General features: G+C 48.5%; 1 protein-coding gene across 1 annotated transcript; it reads left to right on the top strand.

Moving 5' to 3' along the window:
- Positions 1-1,352: 1,352 nt before the first annotated feature.
- LOC148639914 (ankyrin repeat and death domain-containing protein 1A-like) lies at positions 1,353-18,200 on the top strand. The gene is made up of 15 exons (XM_088620938.1): positions 1,353-2,078; positions 3,630-3,726; positions 5,224-5,322; positions 6,195-6,293; positions 7,022-7,126; positions 7,802-7,900; positions 8,557-8,652; positions 9,531-9,629; positions 10,856-10,954; positions 11,450-11,539; positions 12,066-12,164; positions 13,618-13,713; positions 14,259-14,451; positions 16,504-16,635; positions 17,922-18,200. The coding sequence occupies exons 1-15, from the start codon at positions 2,035-2,037 to the stop codon at positions 17,981-17,983; spliced, it is 1,509 nt and encodes a 502-aa protein (XP_088477064.1). The 5' UTR covers positions 1,353-2,034; the 3' UTR covers positions 17,984-18,200.
- The last annotated feature ends 957 nt before the right edge of the window (positions 18,201-19,157 follow it).

The following is a 19,157-nucleotide window of genomic DNA, read 5'->3' as shown; positions in this document are numbered from 1 at the left end:
AGGTCAGCTCTTAATGGCCAGCTCTCGCTATCGATCAACTATCCATCGGCTTCTCCCAGCTCTTCCGGTGCTGCTGCTTTGAAGAGACCTAGCAAATCGGTGGACTCACCAGCTCTCCAAGACGGGACACCCCCGGCATAGCCAGTTAACCTATCCAACTAACCCGAGGAAGACCATGCAGACTCCACACAGACAGACAGTCCAGGGATCAAACCCGGGATCCTGCAGCTGGGAAGCAGCCATCCGCTGCTGTGTCAAGCAGTGATCCTCAATTTCCACCCGGAGAAACAACAGGAACCTGAAACTCCTGTATCCCTAGAAGGCTGGCGTTCTGTATGCAAGTGTTTGAACGTACCTGGTAAATATTTTAAGGCAGCGGTTTCCAGTCCTGGTCCTGGAGGCCCAAACCATCCCACCTGCTGGGTTCTGTTCCAGCTCAGCACTTAATTACACAACTGAACCCAACACTGACTTAATAACTGAATCAATCTGAACCGTCTGACTGTTCTCAGCTCTACAACAGGTTGGACTTCGCCTTGTATCTACTGCATTTCATAAGTAACATAAAAATCTCAAACCTTTGCATAAAAAAACTTGCAAATATTCCCATCAGGCAATTGCTAGTTCACTTGAGGCTTTAATGAATTAATGAGGCTGGGCAGAGGGAGAGCACCTGGGTTAAGGTGAGCTCTTGGCTAAACCGCTGCCTCATACCTCTTGCAGAAGCTAAAGCTTGTTACTGTACAGACGACCCTCTCGGACTGGACAGATCTGTAAGAATACAGCTAACACACAGGATACTTATCTGGATTTCTGCATATGTCTGTGTCAGGACATTCCCCCAGCTAAGATAAGGCATCATTTTCACAGTTTCATCCCATTAGACATGGAAAAGTAGCCAATATATGTGCACTACAGATGGCACAGTGGCGAGCATTGCTGCCTCTCAGCTCTGGGGTCCTGGGCTCAATTCCAGACCTGGGGTGCTGTCTGTGTGGAGTTTGCATGTTCTCCCCCCCCCCAATTCACCTGGGTTTCCTCCCAAGCAACCGAAGCCATGCTGGTGGGGTAACTGGCTTCTGGGAAAACGAGCCCTGGTGTGTGTGTGTGTCTGTGTGAGCCCTGTGATGGACTGGTGTCCTGTCTGGGGTGTACCCCACTATCCTGGTAGGAGAGGCTCCAGCCCCCACATGACCCTGAACTGGAGGCAGCAGTGAGAAAATGGATGGATGGATAGCTGCACTGTAGGTTGGAAATTTCCCGACAGCCAGCGGGGTGGGTGAAAGCTCACCCGCAAAATACTGGGCTTGAAAACGTGGTCAGCTGCGCCCTCTAGTGGAACATAACAACAACTTATTTTAAGTTCTAGAGTTTCGCTGACGTGGGGGTTCTCATCTCAACTCTGGTCCCCCGCCGAGTCACTTTCATCCCAGCTGTGCCCGCAGTTCTATACTTGAACCCCGTAACTGATCTAATAATAAGATCGATCCGAACTTTTAAACTGTTTTTTTTTTCAATTCCTAAACCTAAGTTGGGAAGCGACTCTTTAGATTCGTTAGGGCTTCAATCGAACAAAGAGCTCGGCTGGGAGAAAATCAGACAGGCGTGAGGCTCCCCAAAACCAGGACCGAGACGCCCTGCGCTCACACACACACACACACAGACACACACAGCCTGACCGCTATGTGCGACTGGGATGAATAACAATTTGTCGCAAATACTGCAAGAGGTGACGGGATCTCCTGGGAACCCCTGCGAGAAAGGCCGAGAGCAACTGGTGGCACGTCTCCTCTGACTGTACAGCTCTTACTTTGCATGAGATCTGGAAATGCAGGTTTGAGCGGGACCGGAGTGAAGGCCAGGGGCCTGTTCTGGGAAGAAGACCGGACCCGGCCGATTTGAAGGACGCCCTGACCGAGCTGGACAACATTCTGAGACCCGAACGGGCTGCAGGAGACCGGGTTGTCCTGTGAAATCCCGGGTTCCCCTCGCTCCTGTACCTCACAGGAAGCTTTCATAGTGAAGTCGTAAAGCATGACCCAGAATGAACGCGCAGCCCTTGCCGAAAGACCACAAGAGTAAGTGAGGAAAATGAATTTTTAATTACTGAACCCTGTTTTGCAGCACAGGTCTTCTTAAGCAGGTTTGATCATTGAGAAACAGGAGCGCCGGAGTCTCTGTAGGTTTTCCAGGTCTCTTAAAGCAACAGCACCTGGTGAGTCTGGTCCAATGAACCCATTTAGGATATAAATGAGCTTGTTAAGCGCTAAGTGAGAACCTGCAGGCACATTGGACCCTCCAGAACCAGGACGGGACATCCTTGCTGTGGAAAAAGCTGAGCCTTGCCGGACCATGTATTAATTACATATAGACGTGTATTAACACACTTCAGAAAGTTTGCCGTTTGCAAGCAGGAGCGTTTTGCACGTATCAGGTGTTACCAATAGGCGTCTGTGTTCACAAGAAGCTTCTTCATGAGACGTCTTCAGTTCAAGACCTTCACGTACTGTATGATGGAGGCGTTTGAAGGAAGTGATAAGAGTGTGTCAGACAAAGCAGAACCCATTTTTATCGATTTTATATTATATAATACAGTATTATTTAAAACAAATCAGGGGCGGTGTGCGTGACAGCTCTCGCCTGTGTTTTCCGCAGCGAGATAACGACACTGCCGGAGTTGGAGAGTCTTACATACGGTAAGCGCTTTGTTTGTACGGACTGGGATGACTAAAACAAGATGGAATGCTTATTTTTGATTTTGTAACAGTATTTTTTTGTTCTGCAATCAGCTCCATATTCTGGCGCTCCATAAATGCTCATGACGGAGTGGGGTGACAGGATTAATCCAGCGGGCCAGAAGGGTTCTGATTTTCTTTTCACCTGAACACTAATTAACTAATTGACCTCATTATTTGCTTAAATCAGACATGTCCAAGCCTTTCCTTGCTCTTACCAAGCTGGAAATATAGAAAGAACTATAAGACCTGCTGTCTCTTGAGGAACAGATTTGGGCTCCACGTGTTTAAGGACAGGGGTGTCCAGTCCTGGTCCAGGAGGGGTCAGTCCTGGTCCAGGAGGGGTCAGTGTGTGTCTGCAGCAGGGGTGTCCAGTCCTGGTCCTGGAGGGGTGTCCAGTCCTGGTCCAAGAGGGGTCAGTGTGTGTCTGCAGCAGGGGTGTCCAGTCCTGGTCCAGGAGGGGTCAGTGTGTGTCTGCAGCAGGGGTGTCCAGTCCTGGTCCTGGAGGGGTCAGTGTGTGTCTGCAGCAGGGGTGTCCAGTCCTGGTCCAGGAGGGGTCAGTGTGTCTGCAGCAGGGGTGTCCAGTCCTGGTCCTGGAGGGGTCAGTGTGTGTCTGCAGCAGGGGTGCCCAGTCCTGTTCCAGGAGGGGGCGCTGTGCCCTGTCCTGGTCCAGGAGGGGGTTAGTCAGTGTGCCTGCAGGTTTTCTAGGTCTTTAAAAGCAGCGGCAGCTGATGAGCTGATAGAAGGTGTTCCATTGGGCCCCATTAAGCCAGGAACGAGCGGGCTAGGTCATTAATCGCAGCTTCCCCCAGGACCCGGACTGGGCAGCACTGTTGAGTCGTGGCTCCGGATGGCTCCGACGGAAATTAAAAACGCCGTCGTTTTGTTTCGCAGTGCTGAACAGAAGCTCCGCGACGCATCGAAAACCAACGACGTCGAGACACTTCTCAGCCTGCTGAAAAAAGCCGTGGACGTCAATGCCGCCGATGTTGTGAGTTCATAACAGGCGGGCGCTGGTCGCACCTCAATTCATTCAGATTTCAGCCACAGTTGTGACACATTTAGCTGCACATAACTGCTACAAACGATTTATCCGGAGCTAATTCCTTATGACAATTGTGATATAATCTAACTATTAATAAGCATTTAAAAACGTTATACAGTACGTTGAACCGAAACAATTTCTACTGTTTAAAGATCTGTACCTGAATGTAGTTGGAAAGAAACAGTGTCACTATATCCAACCAAACAACTCTGAACAGTTTGGACTTTTTTCCATTGTTGCAGCGCTTTTACGTCACAGATAATTATATTACTGGCGCTGTGTTGAGCGTGTCTTCACCATTTTTTTAGAAAAATCTCTTCAAACTGTGTCCTCTGAAAAGGGATTCTGTAAGAGTGTGTCTTGGTGTTCCAGTGGAGGTTTTTCACTGTAGTAGGAAAGGCTGCACGTTGAAGCAGAATGTGGGACAGGGTTAAAGAAGAGGAAAATACAGACTGAAGGAACTGTCTGTTCCTTGAGTCTGGACGTCTTTTTAGTCTCGAACGGAGTTGCAGGGATTCAAAAAAGAACAGTGGAACACAAACCAGAGCTCACAAGTGGAAACTTTGTCAAATTAAAAAGTGAGGACTGGCGGCCCCTCTTTACACAGAGGGTGGTGGGAGTGTGGAACAGGCTACCCAGCCATGTGGTCGAAGGCAAAACTTTCCATTCGAGGAACAGCTCGGTGGGATGAATGGCCTCCATAACTGTTTATACCTCTTATCCTTGTCATGGCATAGTCTTTGGATATACAGTGAGCTAGGATTGTCAGTACCCTGAACTTGAACTTGAACTTTATTGCCATATGTAACCGGTACTGGTACAATGGAGTTCTTACTTACTGAAAGTCTCTCGATTTGTAAAACAAGTGTAAAAAACAAGACAAAGTGCAAACAGTGCGTCAAGACAATGTACAAACAGACAATAGACAATGTGCAAGTAAACATGTAGACAGTTTGAATGTAAACAATACAGATGTGTAAACAGTGACTGGAGATGTGCAATAGATAAGAAATCATAAAGAGGTAGATGGTGATGGTGTAGGTGTGGTCCGAGGGGGGTGGCTAAATGTGTTCGCTAGTCTCACTGCTTGTGGGTAGAAGCTATTGAAGAATCTAGTGGTCAGTGTCCGTGTGCTCTTGTATCTCTTGCCTGTCTTCAACTGTCTCTAAGCCTCAGCTCTTGTGCATAAGAGGCTGTGGCTGACACAATTCCAGGTGTTTTTAGACTCAAGTCAAAAGCAGTTAAGGAAAGTCATGAACCGGAGGACTTGTAGAAACCAGGGGAAAGGGCATTAAGTCAGTTTACGTAAAGTGAGGTAGGGGTGTGGAACAAGTCTTTTTAGTCATGTTGTTGAAGGTGACAATTAGGTTTCTTTCAAGACACAGCTAGACAAGTTCCTTAGATGAATTAGCTACTAGCATGTTAACTCTGGTGTCTTGGCAGGTGGGTAGGGTGGCTCTACACTGGGCATCAGCCAAGGGGCAGGAACCAGCAGTCCACATCCTGGTAGATCACGATGCAGATGTAAACACAGAGGACAAGGTGAGAACTTGGCGCAGTGCTCAAGCTTGTCTGGGAGTATTTAGCTGATTTGTAAACCCTCATTGGTCAGCATTGTGGCATAGCCTTTTTCATTGCTGCCCCCTGAATCATGGGTTCAATGAAGATATGTCCATCTGTGTGGAGTATGCATGTTTTTAGGGGTGGTGGTTTCCTCTTTGCCCCCAAAGGAGGCTTACACCACTTGCGCTATTTTGGATTTATCTGTTAGAAACTGTCCTGTTGTCCCTGGCACTGTGATGAGCTGATGCCCCGTTCAGACTCTGGATTGCTGTGGCCGTCACTAGGAGAAGTGGCACTTCAAGTTAAACAGTCCTGCTAAATCTGACATGATCATTTCATTTTGGATCGGAGATGGTATCCGCTTGACAAAACCATCAGGAATTGTACTGTATGGAGCCCAGAAGGAGTACAAAATGGGTCTAAAAGCCTAAATGCCTGTCAAATCTTTCAACCCATAGCTGAATGCAATTTCTCTTGAAAAGGTTCAGACAAGATGGAGGGTCTTGTGTGAACTACATTTCCCAGAAGGCTGTGGGCAATGACCCACCATCCTTGGTCACCTGACTGCCTGGTGTAAGATAATTGGTCAAGCGAGAATTTGAAAACCAGGAAGTGGAGCCTCCCTGCTCTCTCAATGTGAGCCCTCTCACCCTCTTGTCAAGTCCTACTCAGCCATAGGCTAGAGTTGATGAGTTATCTGAAATAATTATTGAGTTAATGGCTCTAAATTACCACTGTGCTCAATTCTTTAGCACAATTAAATGAAATCTGCAGGGTTTATGGCCCAGGACTGGGACGAGGGATTGCCAAATTGCTTTTTGTTCTTCAGTTCCCGCTTTGTTCTCTCCTAGTATGGAATGACCCCAGCTCTCTATGCCACCTGGTTTGGACACCTCCAGATCCTGAAAATCCTGGTCAGCGCTGGAGCTGTTATCCCACACACAAACATGGTAATCCCTCCAGGATCAGGACTGAACAGGTCCAGATCCAATCCGAACCTGGATCCGCTTGACATCAAAACACTTAAGGATGGGCTTTTCAGGTCAAAAAGCCTTTGGCAGATAGCTAGTGGGTCCAAGTTTTTTTTGTGATTCTGGGTTTTCGTTTTTGCATCTGCAGCTGCTCGTAGCTCATTGATCTCAATGTCTCATGTATTGTAGCTGTTGCATGAGGGATTCTAGGACATGTGTACTAGAATCCCTCAGAGAAGTGTGTTCCAGACTCCTACAGTGCTTTGGGTAAAAGGTGCCCATGATCTCAATCAGAAAAGCACTTGGTTTCTGCTTGAGTCCTCTAGTTAGTGCTTCAGTGTTAATCCTGAAGAGCACATTGGCTGAGTTTATTAATACTGCTAGTTTTAAGTCAAGTGTCAAGTCAGCTTTTGGGCTTGTTAGTTCAAGACTTTGCTTTTCAGTTGTTTAAGCTGCCAATATAGAGCATTTCAATGTATTTCAACTACTCCTAAGTCAGAGAAGAAGAGGCACTATCTTTACACAAAGGGTGGCGGGAGAATGGAGCGAGCCACCCAGCCACATTGTCCAAGCTTCCTTCGAGCGCCGCTTGGCAGAATTGATGCTGGGATCAACGAGGCACTAACAGCCGAACAAGTCACCTTCTTATGCACTTGTGACGTCAGTTTTGCTGCCTTTTTTGTTTTTTAATCCCGCATGTCTGGCAGAGTGGCCAGGGGTTACTGCACTGTGCCGCAGCGCGTGGGCGGCTGGACATCGTGGAGTACATCCTGGAAGAGCTGGAGGACAATGGCCTGGACAGGCCAGATGAGGTGAGCCCTGAGTCTCTGAGGCGCCACTGCAAATAAAGAGTTTAGCGTTGTCTATACAGCAGCCAGCACCCCCAACTTACACTACAGACTGCAGGGTGGGACATCATGGCAAGAAGGGGAATTAATAGCCAGGACACAAGATTATATTTTCCAGTCTTATTTATACACAAGGAGCACCACTTCTCAAATGTTCTCAAATGTAAATTAAATTAAAGCAAACCTCTTTTTCATCTAAAGCTCTTACTTGCTTCTTTAAACTTGTTATAAAGGCTGAGCTGCCTCAGGTCCCTCTGCTGTAACTATGACTTGGTCTCTTTGGAAAGTGAGATCTTTTGGAAAGGTGGGGTGAAACCGGAAGACTGGCAGAACATGCAAGCTCCACACAGACAGACACCCCAATCTGGACTCAAACTCAGGACCCCAGACAGGGCAGCACTGATTCCCAAGCTGCCTTGCCTGCATGCTTAAAAACAGAATCACAGAGAGATTATGGCAAAACGCTGAGCAGTAAGATCCAGAGATATCGATCAAGCTTTTTATTTGCGGGTTGGCAGCACAGTTATGCTAACCGCAAGTTTTTTTTTCCTTGGGGCGTTTCGTGCAAGTTCCCTGCAGGGAGGACAGGACTTGAGACTTGCGCTGTGAAAAATAGCAGTTGTTTGACTGTGTCCCCAGCATGACAAGACCCCTTTGCTGCTGGCAGCTGAAAATGGAAAACTGAACACTCTGCAGTGCCTTCGCCAGCGGGGCTGTAACATCAAGGCGATGGACAAGGTAATGCTGTTTTATCTGTCTCGTTTTCACATGCCTACCATTCTCAATGAGTGAACAAGGAGTCGTGCAGCCATGGAGATTCATCTTGAATTCTTATGAGAAAGGGATAATGGTCATGTGTTATGACCATGTGTTTAAATTGTACAGGGTGTCTCTGAATCATTATCTAGACTATTGTGTCCCATGTGTCCCACCAGCAACTGGATGCATTCTGGGTCTGAAGGGAGTGTCCCACACTGACATGCTGGAGGAACTGAGTCTCTTTAGTCCGAAGGGAGTGTCCTGCACTGACAGACTGAAGGAACTGGGTCTCTTTAGTCTGAAGGGAGTGTCCTGCACTGACAGACTGGAGGAACTGAGCCTCTTTAGTCTGAAGGGAGTGTCCTGCACTGACGGGCTGAAGGAACTGAGTCTCTTTAGTCTGAAGGGAGTGTCCCACACTGACAGGCTGGAGGAACTGAGTCTCTTTAGTCTGAAGGGAGTGTCCTGCACTGACAGACTGAAGGAACTGAGTCTCTTTAGTTTGAAGGGAGTGTCCCACACTGACAGACTGAAGTAAATGAGTCTCTTTAGTCTGAAGGGAGTGTCCTTCACTATGTAAATAATGCCAACGGTGCTGCATGTTACTGACATCCTCTTACTCCTGTCAATTTTAGGAAGGCAACAGTGCCCTTCACCTGGCAGCAAGCTCGGGTCACCCCTCAGTAGTGCGTGAGCTCATGAACGCCCTGGATCTTGAGGTTACCAACCAGGTACAGCTCTTTATCGAAGATCAGTCAGTAGTATATAATAAAGCACTTTAACTCTTCTTCCCCGAGTCTCTCCAGCTGGATCAATCAGTACCAGTCTGGACTAGCATCCCATCCCAAGAGGCTAGACATGAAGATTAAGCCCAAATCACTAGCCCATAGGAAGGGGTGCAGGAGGAAATGGGTTAAATAGATCTAGGTGGTACAAACCTCTGACTGGAATTCTGGGTGTGAAAACATTGGTCAGAGGAGGTCAGAGAGGCTGAAGAATTTCCAAATGTGGGTCTCATCCTCTTACCACCTTAAGAAATATTGAAATCAACCTTTATTGCCCCTGGGAAATTTGTCTTGCACATCAAGAGCTCATATCATATATGACAACAGTAAAATACAGCAACAGTACTATGACATGATACAGAACAACCTTCACCAGCATTGCTCAGCTTTAGCAGGAAGTCAGTGGAGTAAGAAATACATAGAAGGTGCAGAGAAGTTGTATTGTTCTTGCTATCATGCTGGAGGAGGTCCCCACGCGTTCTTAAAGTTGCAGGTTTCGAGCCAGCGGGCTGGGTAGGAATGTCTCCAGGCAGGATTACCTGTAAAGGAATTTGAGTGGTGCTATATAAGTGAAAGGTTTATTATTAAAAGTGAAGTGACGTGAAAACAAGAGAAGGAAATCCTGTTCTTTAAAAAAAAAAACAGATCAAGAGCTGAGATTACAATGTTGGCTATTGTCTTTGCTCCACATGTTTCTGCGTCCCGAGAGGCCATTTTTACTGCGAAAAGTGGTGGTGTTTAACACTGGATGCACATTCTCAAGTGCAAAATTGGGGCTAATTGGATTGCTACAATTCCTGTCAACCCTTGCATACTCTCCTCAGGAAGGGAAGACGGCTCTGCTCCTGGCTACAGAGACTGGCCAGACCAGCTGTGTGGAGGCCCTCCTGACCGCTGGCTGTGACGTCAACACGCTGAGCAATGTAGGGTGGACACAGGGCTGGGCGCCCTCCTGGTTACTAAAGCACCATGCTCCACACAGCCTAAACAACATCACTGGGCAGAACATTAGGGTTTACAGAGCCTAGGAGACCTCTGGGAGCAGCTGATCCATTTGGAAGGAAGTAGATGACTGATCCCAGGACCTCCTCCAACTGTGTCTTGAAAGAAGCCAGGGTAAAAGGCTTCTGCGTCGTGTCTGGGCGGCTTGGCCCACACCCCCACCACCCTCTGTGTACAGCGGTACCTCTTGTCCTGACTGGAGGTGCTCATCCAGATGTGTCTTGAAAGAAGCCAGGGTATGGGCTTCAACAACAGGGCTGGGCAGCTTTCCCCACCCCCACCACCCTTAACGATGCTGGGGCCAAACAGTGAACATTCACTCGACTGCGATTGCCCTCCCCCAGGTCTGAGCACCCCAGCAGTGCTTGGTTATAAGGGGTATTGGGGTGTAATGATTGTATACCCGGGGTCTCAACCCTGTTCTCAAACCAGCAGTTCACTTCAAGGGGCCACTGAGCACTGTAGCATAATACTGTATATAATCCCATCTGCTGCATCATTTTGTCCTTTTTGTGCTGTTTTATTGTACATGGAAGGTCAATGTGTAATATCTAATGATATCGAGATCCCTGAAAGGATGCATTGAAACACACTGATCCTAATATTGAGCACAGCAGTTTGATCTCCCAGAACTCATTTTCTCTTTTACCGTTCCCGTCCAAGAGTCGCAAATGAATAAGAAGAACTGCAACTCATTTTGCTCTGATTCTGTGATTCGAGTAGTTGCTCACACAGTTTGGTGAATAGTGAGGAGGGGCTGGAGGTTAAAAGCTTTTTAAAAAAGATTGTTTTCATGTGATTTTTTTTTTTCCCCCTGATCTGTCCGATGGGGTGCTTGCTCGGGTGTTTAAGGCCTTGGCTGCTCCACACGCCTGCTCCTAATCGCTTCGGCTTTGCCTCCCCTCCCAGAGGGAGGAGCTGCCGGTACTTTGCTGGTGTAGGATCTCCCGCTGGGCTGCAGCTGGCTGATTCTCGGACCCGGGACGGCGTGGGCCTCTGTCCTCTGCTGCTCCTGGGGTGAATCGTGTCCGATTGCATATTTTCGGCACCAAGGGGTGGGGGGTAGCAGGAGGGCACGGCGGCCAATAACCGCCGTTTATTTTTCAATCACGGCCGTCTCCTGTCTCCTCCGCATGCCCCCCGCCAGACGGGCCACGGCGCTCTGCACTGCGCTGCGCAGAAGGGACAAGCAGGGATTTGCAGGCTTCTGCTGGACAGCGGAGTGGACACCAGCGCTTCATCCACGGTGAGGCCTTCGTCTCGTGCGCCGGAAGCACGGATTTTATAGACCGGGTTTGGATCGTTTCATAGAGGAGGCCCCATCCCCTCCTTCATTCGACACCTTTCGAGCTGTTTTCTGCGGACAAGCTGTGTTGTGCCACATCAATGGGTTGAAATACCCTGGACTGTATTGCAATTGATCTGAGCTCCTTCCATTTTGCCCATTTAGTAATAACATGGCTGGGCAGCTTGTTCCATTCTCCAACCACCCTTTGTGTAAAGAGGTGCCTCCTCTTCTTGGGTTTTAAATGCAGTTCCACCCAAAAGTTTCCTGGCGTTCTAAAACCCAGGAAAGAGGGGAAGGCAGAGCTAAAAACATGTAATCCGCTGTGCCCAGCGCTGAGGTCCAGTGCCTGAACAGTGAATTTGGCATTGATGTTTAGGCTGGGCTGATATTCATCTTGAATGCACGTTCTGCATTGTCCCACTGCTTTATAGTGATGTGCCTGTTCTTGTTCAGACGCCTCTTCACCTGGCTGTGATGAACAACTATCCCGATATAGTGCAGATGTTCATTGAGGCCGGCTGTGATCTCAACACCAGAGACGAGGTGAGCTGCTCCAGACCTTGGGAGTCCAAAACAAACCAACCGGCCAATTGGTCAATCAACTGGCCAAACGCAGGGAACAGGATAAGAGTGGAAGACTTTCAGTCTAAAATGAATTGCAGTTCTCTCTGTCACTAACTACACTACAGCACCTGCTGTCCATAAACTATCCATCAGTTTTCTAAGTGCTTTATCCAATACAGGGTGGCAGGGGAGCCCAAGCCTTCCCCTGCCAGCAGGGAGCAAGGCAAGGTGCCGGGACAGGACACTGGACCATCGCAGGCCACTCACACACACACACACCTAGGCCAGTTTTCCCAGAAGCCAATTAACCTCCCAGCATGTCTTTGGACTGGGGGAGGAAACCAGAGCACTTGAAAGGAAACCTACACGAACACAGGGAGAACATGCAAACTCCACACAGACAGCACCCCAGACCCGGAATTGTGCTCGGGGAAACACTGTGCCACCTGTACACAAACTACTTCAAACTTCAAATCACATTATTCCTGTTGCAAATGTCCCCCAGAATGGCCAGACTGCCCTGCACGTGGCAGCCGAGTTGAGGAGACTGGAGATCACCGAGGTGCTTCTGAAAGCCAACGTGCTCCTGGACCTGAAGGATAAGGTAAGACTGGCCATGGCCAGCCCTCGAACAGAGAGGAGAATCCCCCCCAATCAATAGAATAGACCAGAGCGAGTTGTGGAGTGGACAGTCCACTCCAGTACAGCACCTGAGAACAGCCATCTAACTTAACATAACATCACTTGATTGGCCCTATACAATTTCTTGCATTAAAAATGTGTCTTTTCGCATACCCCAGCTTGCTCTCCATGAGACACACAGACAGGGAGAGAAGCTGGGGGTCAGAGCACAGGGTCAGACATTTATATGGCGCCCCTGGAGCAGCTGGGGTGAAGGGCCTTGCTCAGGAGCCCAACGGAGTAGGATTCCTCTGCCGGCTGTGGGATTTGAACCAGCAACTTTCCAGCCACAGGTGCAGATCCTGAGCCCAGAGCCACCGCTCCACCGCTCTCTTTGGTTATTTAAAATAACAACTAATTAGCATACTCAATGAAAGAGGTGTCTGTCGCGAGGGCTTGGAATGGGTAAGATCCTGCTGTATTTAAGAGCTCCAAGACTAGGCTCAGCCTCAGTGGCAAGTGTGATTGGGCAGAAGAAGATGATTTCTGATGCCTTGCCTGGCCAGAGCAACCACATTCCCCCTTCAGATCTCAGCCCTGTTGAAGACCTGGAACCCATGAGCAATATCACTGTTATTGCTGTTCTGTAGCACGCACTTTCCCTCTTCATCTGAACAGCAGCTGAGGGACTTTCTGATGCCCAGAACTACAAGTTTAGTGCCATCTCAGCTCTGACATTTGTATTTGATCCCCGAATATTTAATTTAATCACCAACTAGGGAAGGCTTGAATAGGTGCCAATCAAGCAATTAACTCCATGAAGGGTTCAGTTTATTAACTTTGAGCTCAGCTGGAACTGTGATTTTCCTGTACAGGCTGACTGGATGAAGGAACTGAGCCTTTTCTCGAACAGGACGATCACGAGGAGGCACGGTATTCAAAATCAGATTCAAAAAGGCACTGACAACAGTCGGCCCAGGGGCTTCCTTAAAAATGAACCGTGAAACATAAACCAGAGGAAACGAAGTGGAAGTGCATTAGCAGTACGAACCAGGGGAGGGCTCTTCTTTACGCAAAGGGTGGCAGGAGTGTGGAACAGGCCACCCAGCCATGGTGGCTGAAGCCAAAACTTTGGTTTCAGTTCAAGGAACAGCTGGATCAGATCCTCAGATCAATCAGCTTCCAAGGGGAACAAAAAAAATGGGTCCGACTGGTTGAATGCCCCCCTCTCATTTGTGGCTTGTGGAAGGAAAGCCAGCAGGAGTGCGTATGTTTCCGAGTACCAGTGTTGGACAGCGTGGACAACTAGCAGAATGAGTTTCAGCTACAGATTTCAAAGTCCTGTTCAATTCTTGCTCGCTGCTCGGCCTTTAGGTCTGGAAGTTTTTGTAGTACTTCAGCCAGTGATTATCTTCCTGTCTGTCTGTTTCTTCCAGAAAGACCGGGACCCTCTGGATCTGGCCATCAGGGGCTACTATGCCAATGTAGTGGACACGATCATAAAGGCCGAGCGCTTCTACAAGTGGAGACGGGTGAGTCTGGGAAGGGCAACAGCATGTGGTCTTTAAATGCAACACAAAGTGCTGAAAGCACACCAGAGGAAGGCTTTCTGCCTAAGACACTGCGATCAGCAGCACTGGAGTGCACTGAAATGTTTCATATAGCGCCTTCCGGGACGCTGAAGACCAATGAAACTCTTTAAAGTGGGATGCACCTTCAGAAAGCAGCCAGCATGCAACCCACAGCTCGGCACGCTGCTGAGGTCGGACTGCTTAAGATCAGATCACTTGATTGGCCCTGTACAATTTCTTGCATTAGGAATTTGTCTTCTCGCACACCCCAGCTTGCTCTCCATGAGACACACAGACAGGGAGAGAAGCTGGGCGTCGGAGCGCAAGGTCAGCCATTTATACAGCACCCCTGGAGCAGCTGGGGTTAAGGGCCTTGCTCAGGGGCCCAACGGAAATGGCTCTCTGCCATCCGTGAGATTTGAACCAGCAACCTCCTAAACCCCAGCCACAGAGCCACTGCACCACTCGCCTGCTTTGCGCTAACCCCCAGGCCTGTGTGTGTTCAGGAGTCGGAGCCCGGCCCGAGCTCGGAGGTCCAGTTAGACTTCGCCCTGGACCACCTCCGGGAGCCCCGGCCGGTCCGCTCGGTGCTGTGGACGCTGGCCGAGAGCTACCTGCAGCCGGGAGAGTGGAAGAAGCTCGCCGACTACTGGCAGTTCCCAGTCAGGCACGTCAAAGCCATCGAGAGTCAGTGGACTGGTCAGTGGGGCAGGACTCAGTACAGCAGGGGTCAGCGGCCTGGGGGATAGCTGGGTTCTTCCGGGTTCATTGCAGCACTGAATTAAATGAATTAATAATTGATCAGCAGCTTAATTAGTTGGTGTGATCCTTAGCCACTGACTCCATTTTTAGGTTCCTTTGAATGAGTCTCACTGAAAACAATAAAACAGTGTATGTACAGGGGAAAATATTCAATGGATGTTATAGATGTATACAATTATACAAATAATATATATACAATCCAGTGTTACAATGTAAGATTCAAGTGTGAAGCATAAGACTCAGCTGTGAGCTGCATGCATATACATTATGTAATTGCAGTGCTCTGAAGGGGCTCATACATCAGGAGTAATGAAACTCGGAATGAATGGCTTCTTAAAAATGTTTTTTTAACTCCTCTGAAACTTCGTCCGGATGGTAACTTCTCAAACTGGACGTGAAAACGTCACCCTGCAGCTCCCAGCTGGCTGCCCACTGGAGCTCAGCAGGTATGAGCCTGGCCAGTACCTGGATGGGAGACTCCTGGGAAATCTGAGGCTGCTGCTGGAAGAGGTGTTAGTGGACCAGTAGGGGGCGCTCACCCTGAGATCATTGTGGGTCCTAATGCCCCAGTATAGAGACGGGGACACTGTACTGTAAAAAAGGCGCCGTCCTTCAGATGAGATTTAAAACTGAGATCCTGACTCTCTGTGGTCATTAAAAATCTCAGGGTGTTTCTTGAAAAGAGGAGGGGTGTGACCCTGGTGTCCTGGCCTTTACCAGTCATGGCCTCCTAATAATTCTCATCTCTGAACTGAATTCATCACTCTGCTCTCCTCCCCACTGAGAGCTGGTGTGTGGGGAGCGGACTGGAGCATCATCCAGGTGGGGCTGCACACTGGTGGTGGTGGTGGGGATCCCCATTACCTGTAAAGTGCTTTGAGTGGAGGGTCCAGGAAAGCACTATATAAGTGTGAGGCATCATTTAATATTAACATTGCTTGCTCCTGGTGTAGATGTGGGTCAGCTGGTTGTCTTACTGAGTAGTGATTTTGACTCCCACCTGACCAAGTGGAGATGTTAAGGAGATCCTGCTCTCTACCAGACTTGTCGGGCAACTCTGGGATGTAATTGCTTGCATCAGAGTTCCTCAACCTTCTCAAGAGAAATGATGTCTGCATTGCTTATGGAATGTCACAGACAGATTTGGTTAAATAAGAAACAAACCCCATTAGGAAATTACTTAATTGATTTTTAACTACGTAATGAGGTATCATAGACCACTAGCAATATAAACTTAAATCCCTTTACTTGCCTGTCAGAAACCCCAGACGATTTGAAAGGATTGTCATCATTTTCAAAACTGTTCTGATATATATTCCCATATGTATCCATTCCAATAAAATGTGCCCTTGTCAATCTGAAGGTGAAAATCACGTGTTCCTCTTGCAAACCCCCAAAATCTAAAGAAAAGCTATGGAATATGACATCATTTTGAAAGGGAAATGAATTGTAATTTCAAAATATATGTATAGGTTTATAGGAACCCTTTAAGACAGTAGTGACCACTGTCCAGCAAGTCTGTAGGTCCCCAGTTTAGTTTTGCTCAATTTATAGTGCAGTTAATTGGTTCATGTCTCCTGGGAATGGCTAGCTGTGGTCACTGGGAGCAAGGGCATGGGGGGATTTTCAAATTAAACGAGTCACAGGCGGCACCGAGATGCAGTTGTCAGCATTGCTGCTTACAGCCATGGGGCCCTGGATTTAATCCGGCATCTGGCGTGCTGTCTGTGTGGAGTTTGCATGTTCTCCCCTTGTTCGTGTGGGGCTCCTCCAGGTGCTCTGGTCTCCTCCCACAGTTCACAGACATACTGGTAGGTTAACAGGCTTCTGGGGAAGCTACCCTGGTGCGATTGGCTCGGTGTGTGCCCTGTGATGGACTGGTGTCCCGTCCGTCTGCCCAAGCTGTTCTCCTGCTGCTTTTCGAGAGCCTCTTGCCGTTGGCTGACAAAATGCAAAATGAGTGTTTGCTTTTCCCCAAATTCCTTGCAGGTAACCGGAGCTATAAGGAGCATGGCTTCCGAATGTTCCTGATCTGGCTCCATGGAATCACTGCGGAGGGGAAGCACCCGATCAGAGAGCTGTACGAGGGGCTGGTGGGCATAGGGAACAGGTCGTTGGCAGGTACGGTGAGCTTGGCACACCTCCCTGATGCTGGCACGATCGTCACTGCTACAGGGCTGCCCAGCCCAAGATCTTCATGACCCGTGTCCGCTGGGTTAAGATCCGGCTGTGACTGAAACCTTTATCGTTAGTAGTTGACCAAGCAGCCTGACTTTCTCTCAGCTCTGCAACTGAAAGAGATTTCAGATTTACCTGGATGTACCTGCGACAAAATTTAAAACTGCAACTTGTTTTGGAGCAGAAATCTAAAAATCAGAAGGCAGCTTGCTGACAGGATGACGTCCGTGCTTTTCAGTTGTTCTCCATATGACATGAAGAGGCCTACAATTCCAAAACAAACTGGGGTTCACTGAGTGGCCCAGCCACTAAAAGTGGTCACAGGCTGAGGCCTGTGATTCACACTTTAACCACTAACAGTGCTGGAGATGCTTCACACAGTTCCCCTCTGCTGGCCAGGTGTCCCTGGGGCTGGCATAGCTTGTATCAGGGCTCCCCACCCGGGAGCACCCCGGGGACTTGTCATGGCACTTGCAAGTTGGCAGTTCTGTCAGTGAGAGCAGGACAACTCCTGCCATCATCCACCTGGGAGCAAGCCCTGATCTTAGCCAGTCATGAACCTTTGAGCAAGCCCTGATCTTAGCCAGTGGTCCACCTGGGAGCAAGCCCTGATCTTAGCCAGTGGTCCACGTGGGTGCAAGCCCTGATCTTAGCCAGTGGTCCACCTGGGTGCAAGCCCTGATCTTAGCCAGTGGTCCACCTGGGAGCAAGCCCTGATCTTAGCCAGTGGTCCACCTGGGAGCAAGCCCTGATCTTAGCCAGTGGTCTACTTGGGAGCAAACCCTGATTTTACCCACGGCAGTGGTGCAGAAAAGATCAGTGTGATTTTTGCGTGGTCATGAACGATGCTGGGGAACCACAGGGTCCTCAGGTCTCAGTTCTGCCCACGTTCTTATCAATTTAATCGATCAGTCAGTTCCAAGCCCTCGGGTGACTTCCCTATGAAATCTGGCCGTGGCCGTGTCTGAGACCAGGAGAGAAGTACGGATTCACCAACATCCACCCCCATAGACAAACCCCGCCCCCTCGCAGTGCAGTGGCCCCTCCCACATATCCCACAATGCCCCCGGCCAAGGCCTGCTCTGTGTCAGCTGGAAGTGTTCCAGTTCACCCTGTGTACCAGCAGCAGAAGATAGAGAGGTGCCTCTCTAAGCCCTTTGAAGAATAACAGACTTCAAAGAATAGCGGGGCTGACCGCTAACGTTTCTCGATATACCTGTGTCCTGCAGAAAAGGTTCGCCGGAAGGCCAGCCAGGAAGAGAGGCCTGGCAGGAGGTGCCTGGTGATGTGAGTGAGCTGTGCAGGAGGAGGAGACGCCCCCATCAAACCACAGAGCAGAGTCTGATTGATCCATGGAAGTGCATCCTCGACCGGTACAGAAGGACAGGAATTTGAGAGCTTCCCAAGTTCCGGTTCTGGCCCTTGTCTATGGAATTTCAAGCCCCTTAAATACCATTACTTAATTAAGCCTTAAATTGTGCTAATAAATTGCTTAATGTTTGTCATCATTTTTGGCTGCTGGGTGTAAGTAGCAGTTGAAGGAGTGAAATGGTCTTATGGCCTTTACCCGCCCCTTAAGAACAGCCATGACTTCACGCCGCCTGCTGGGGTTTTAGGAGTTTTATGAGGCTGATCTCAGGCTCCCACTCCCTGTTCTGAAGGTTTGAGTCTGATTTTCTAAAAATGAGCAGCTACTGACCCCAGGAAACAAGTGAAACTGGTCCAAAGGTTGCAGATGCTGCTGCCTCCCAGCTCTTGGGATCTGGGTTCAGTTCAAGCCTGATGGAGCCTTCCGTGTGGAGTCTGCATGCTCTTCCCTGGTCTGGGTGCTCTCTGTGTGTGTGTGAATCTTGGTAACTCTGACTTACGGGAGCGATCCAAACCTTACCATTCTGAGAAACGAACGGTGAAGAAAAAATTACTGATGTTTTTTTTTTCCAGCTGCACACAGCATGGGTGATTAAGATACAGGAAAACATGAAATGTCTCGGAGGGTTTATAAAGCCTAACAACAGGCTTCGTGGGAAGTCTGGTCACATTTTCCTGTCTTTAACATGATTATGCTAATGTGAAGATCAGGCATCCTCTGGATTTGAGCTGTTTCTGTACAGCTGCCTGATCACACATACAGCTGAAGTAAATTTAGAACCATCAACTCATCTTTGAGTATCCAAAACTGCATTTAAAAAGCTCAGTAGTCTGACATAAAACGCAGGAGAAACGTTACCTCTTAATTTTTATAGACAATAGAATCAGTTAAGGGCCTATAAATATCCCTATCCTTCATTAGATTCAGAATCCTTACAAAACTTTAGAACATTTGACCAAAATACTACAATATAGACTGAGAACACCAGTGTTACTTTAGAAATTAAAACACCTTGCTTCCCAAATGAGTGATATTGAAATGGATTTTTACTGCAGCTCTCGTAAACCATTTTATTAGTGTGGCTGCTGATAGTTTA

Source organism: Lepisosteus platostomus, chromosome 26 (genome assembly GCF_059453375.1).
Source record: "Lepisosteus platostomus isolate fLepPlt1 chromosome 26, fLepPlt1.hap1, whole genome shotgun sequence".
Taxonomy (NCBI): domain Eukaryota; kingdom Metazoa; phylum Chordata; class Actinopteri; order Semionotiformes; family Lepisosteidae; genus Lepisosteus; species Lepisosteus platostomus.
The sequence above is the reverse complement of the archived record's forward strand: the minus strand, read 5'-3'. Positions and strand labels throughout refer to the sequence as shown.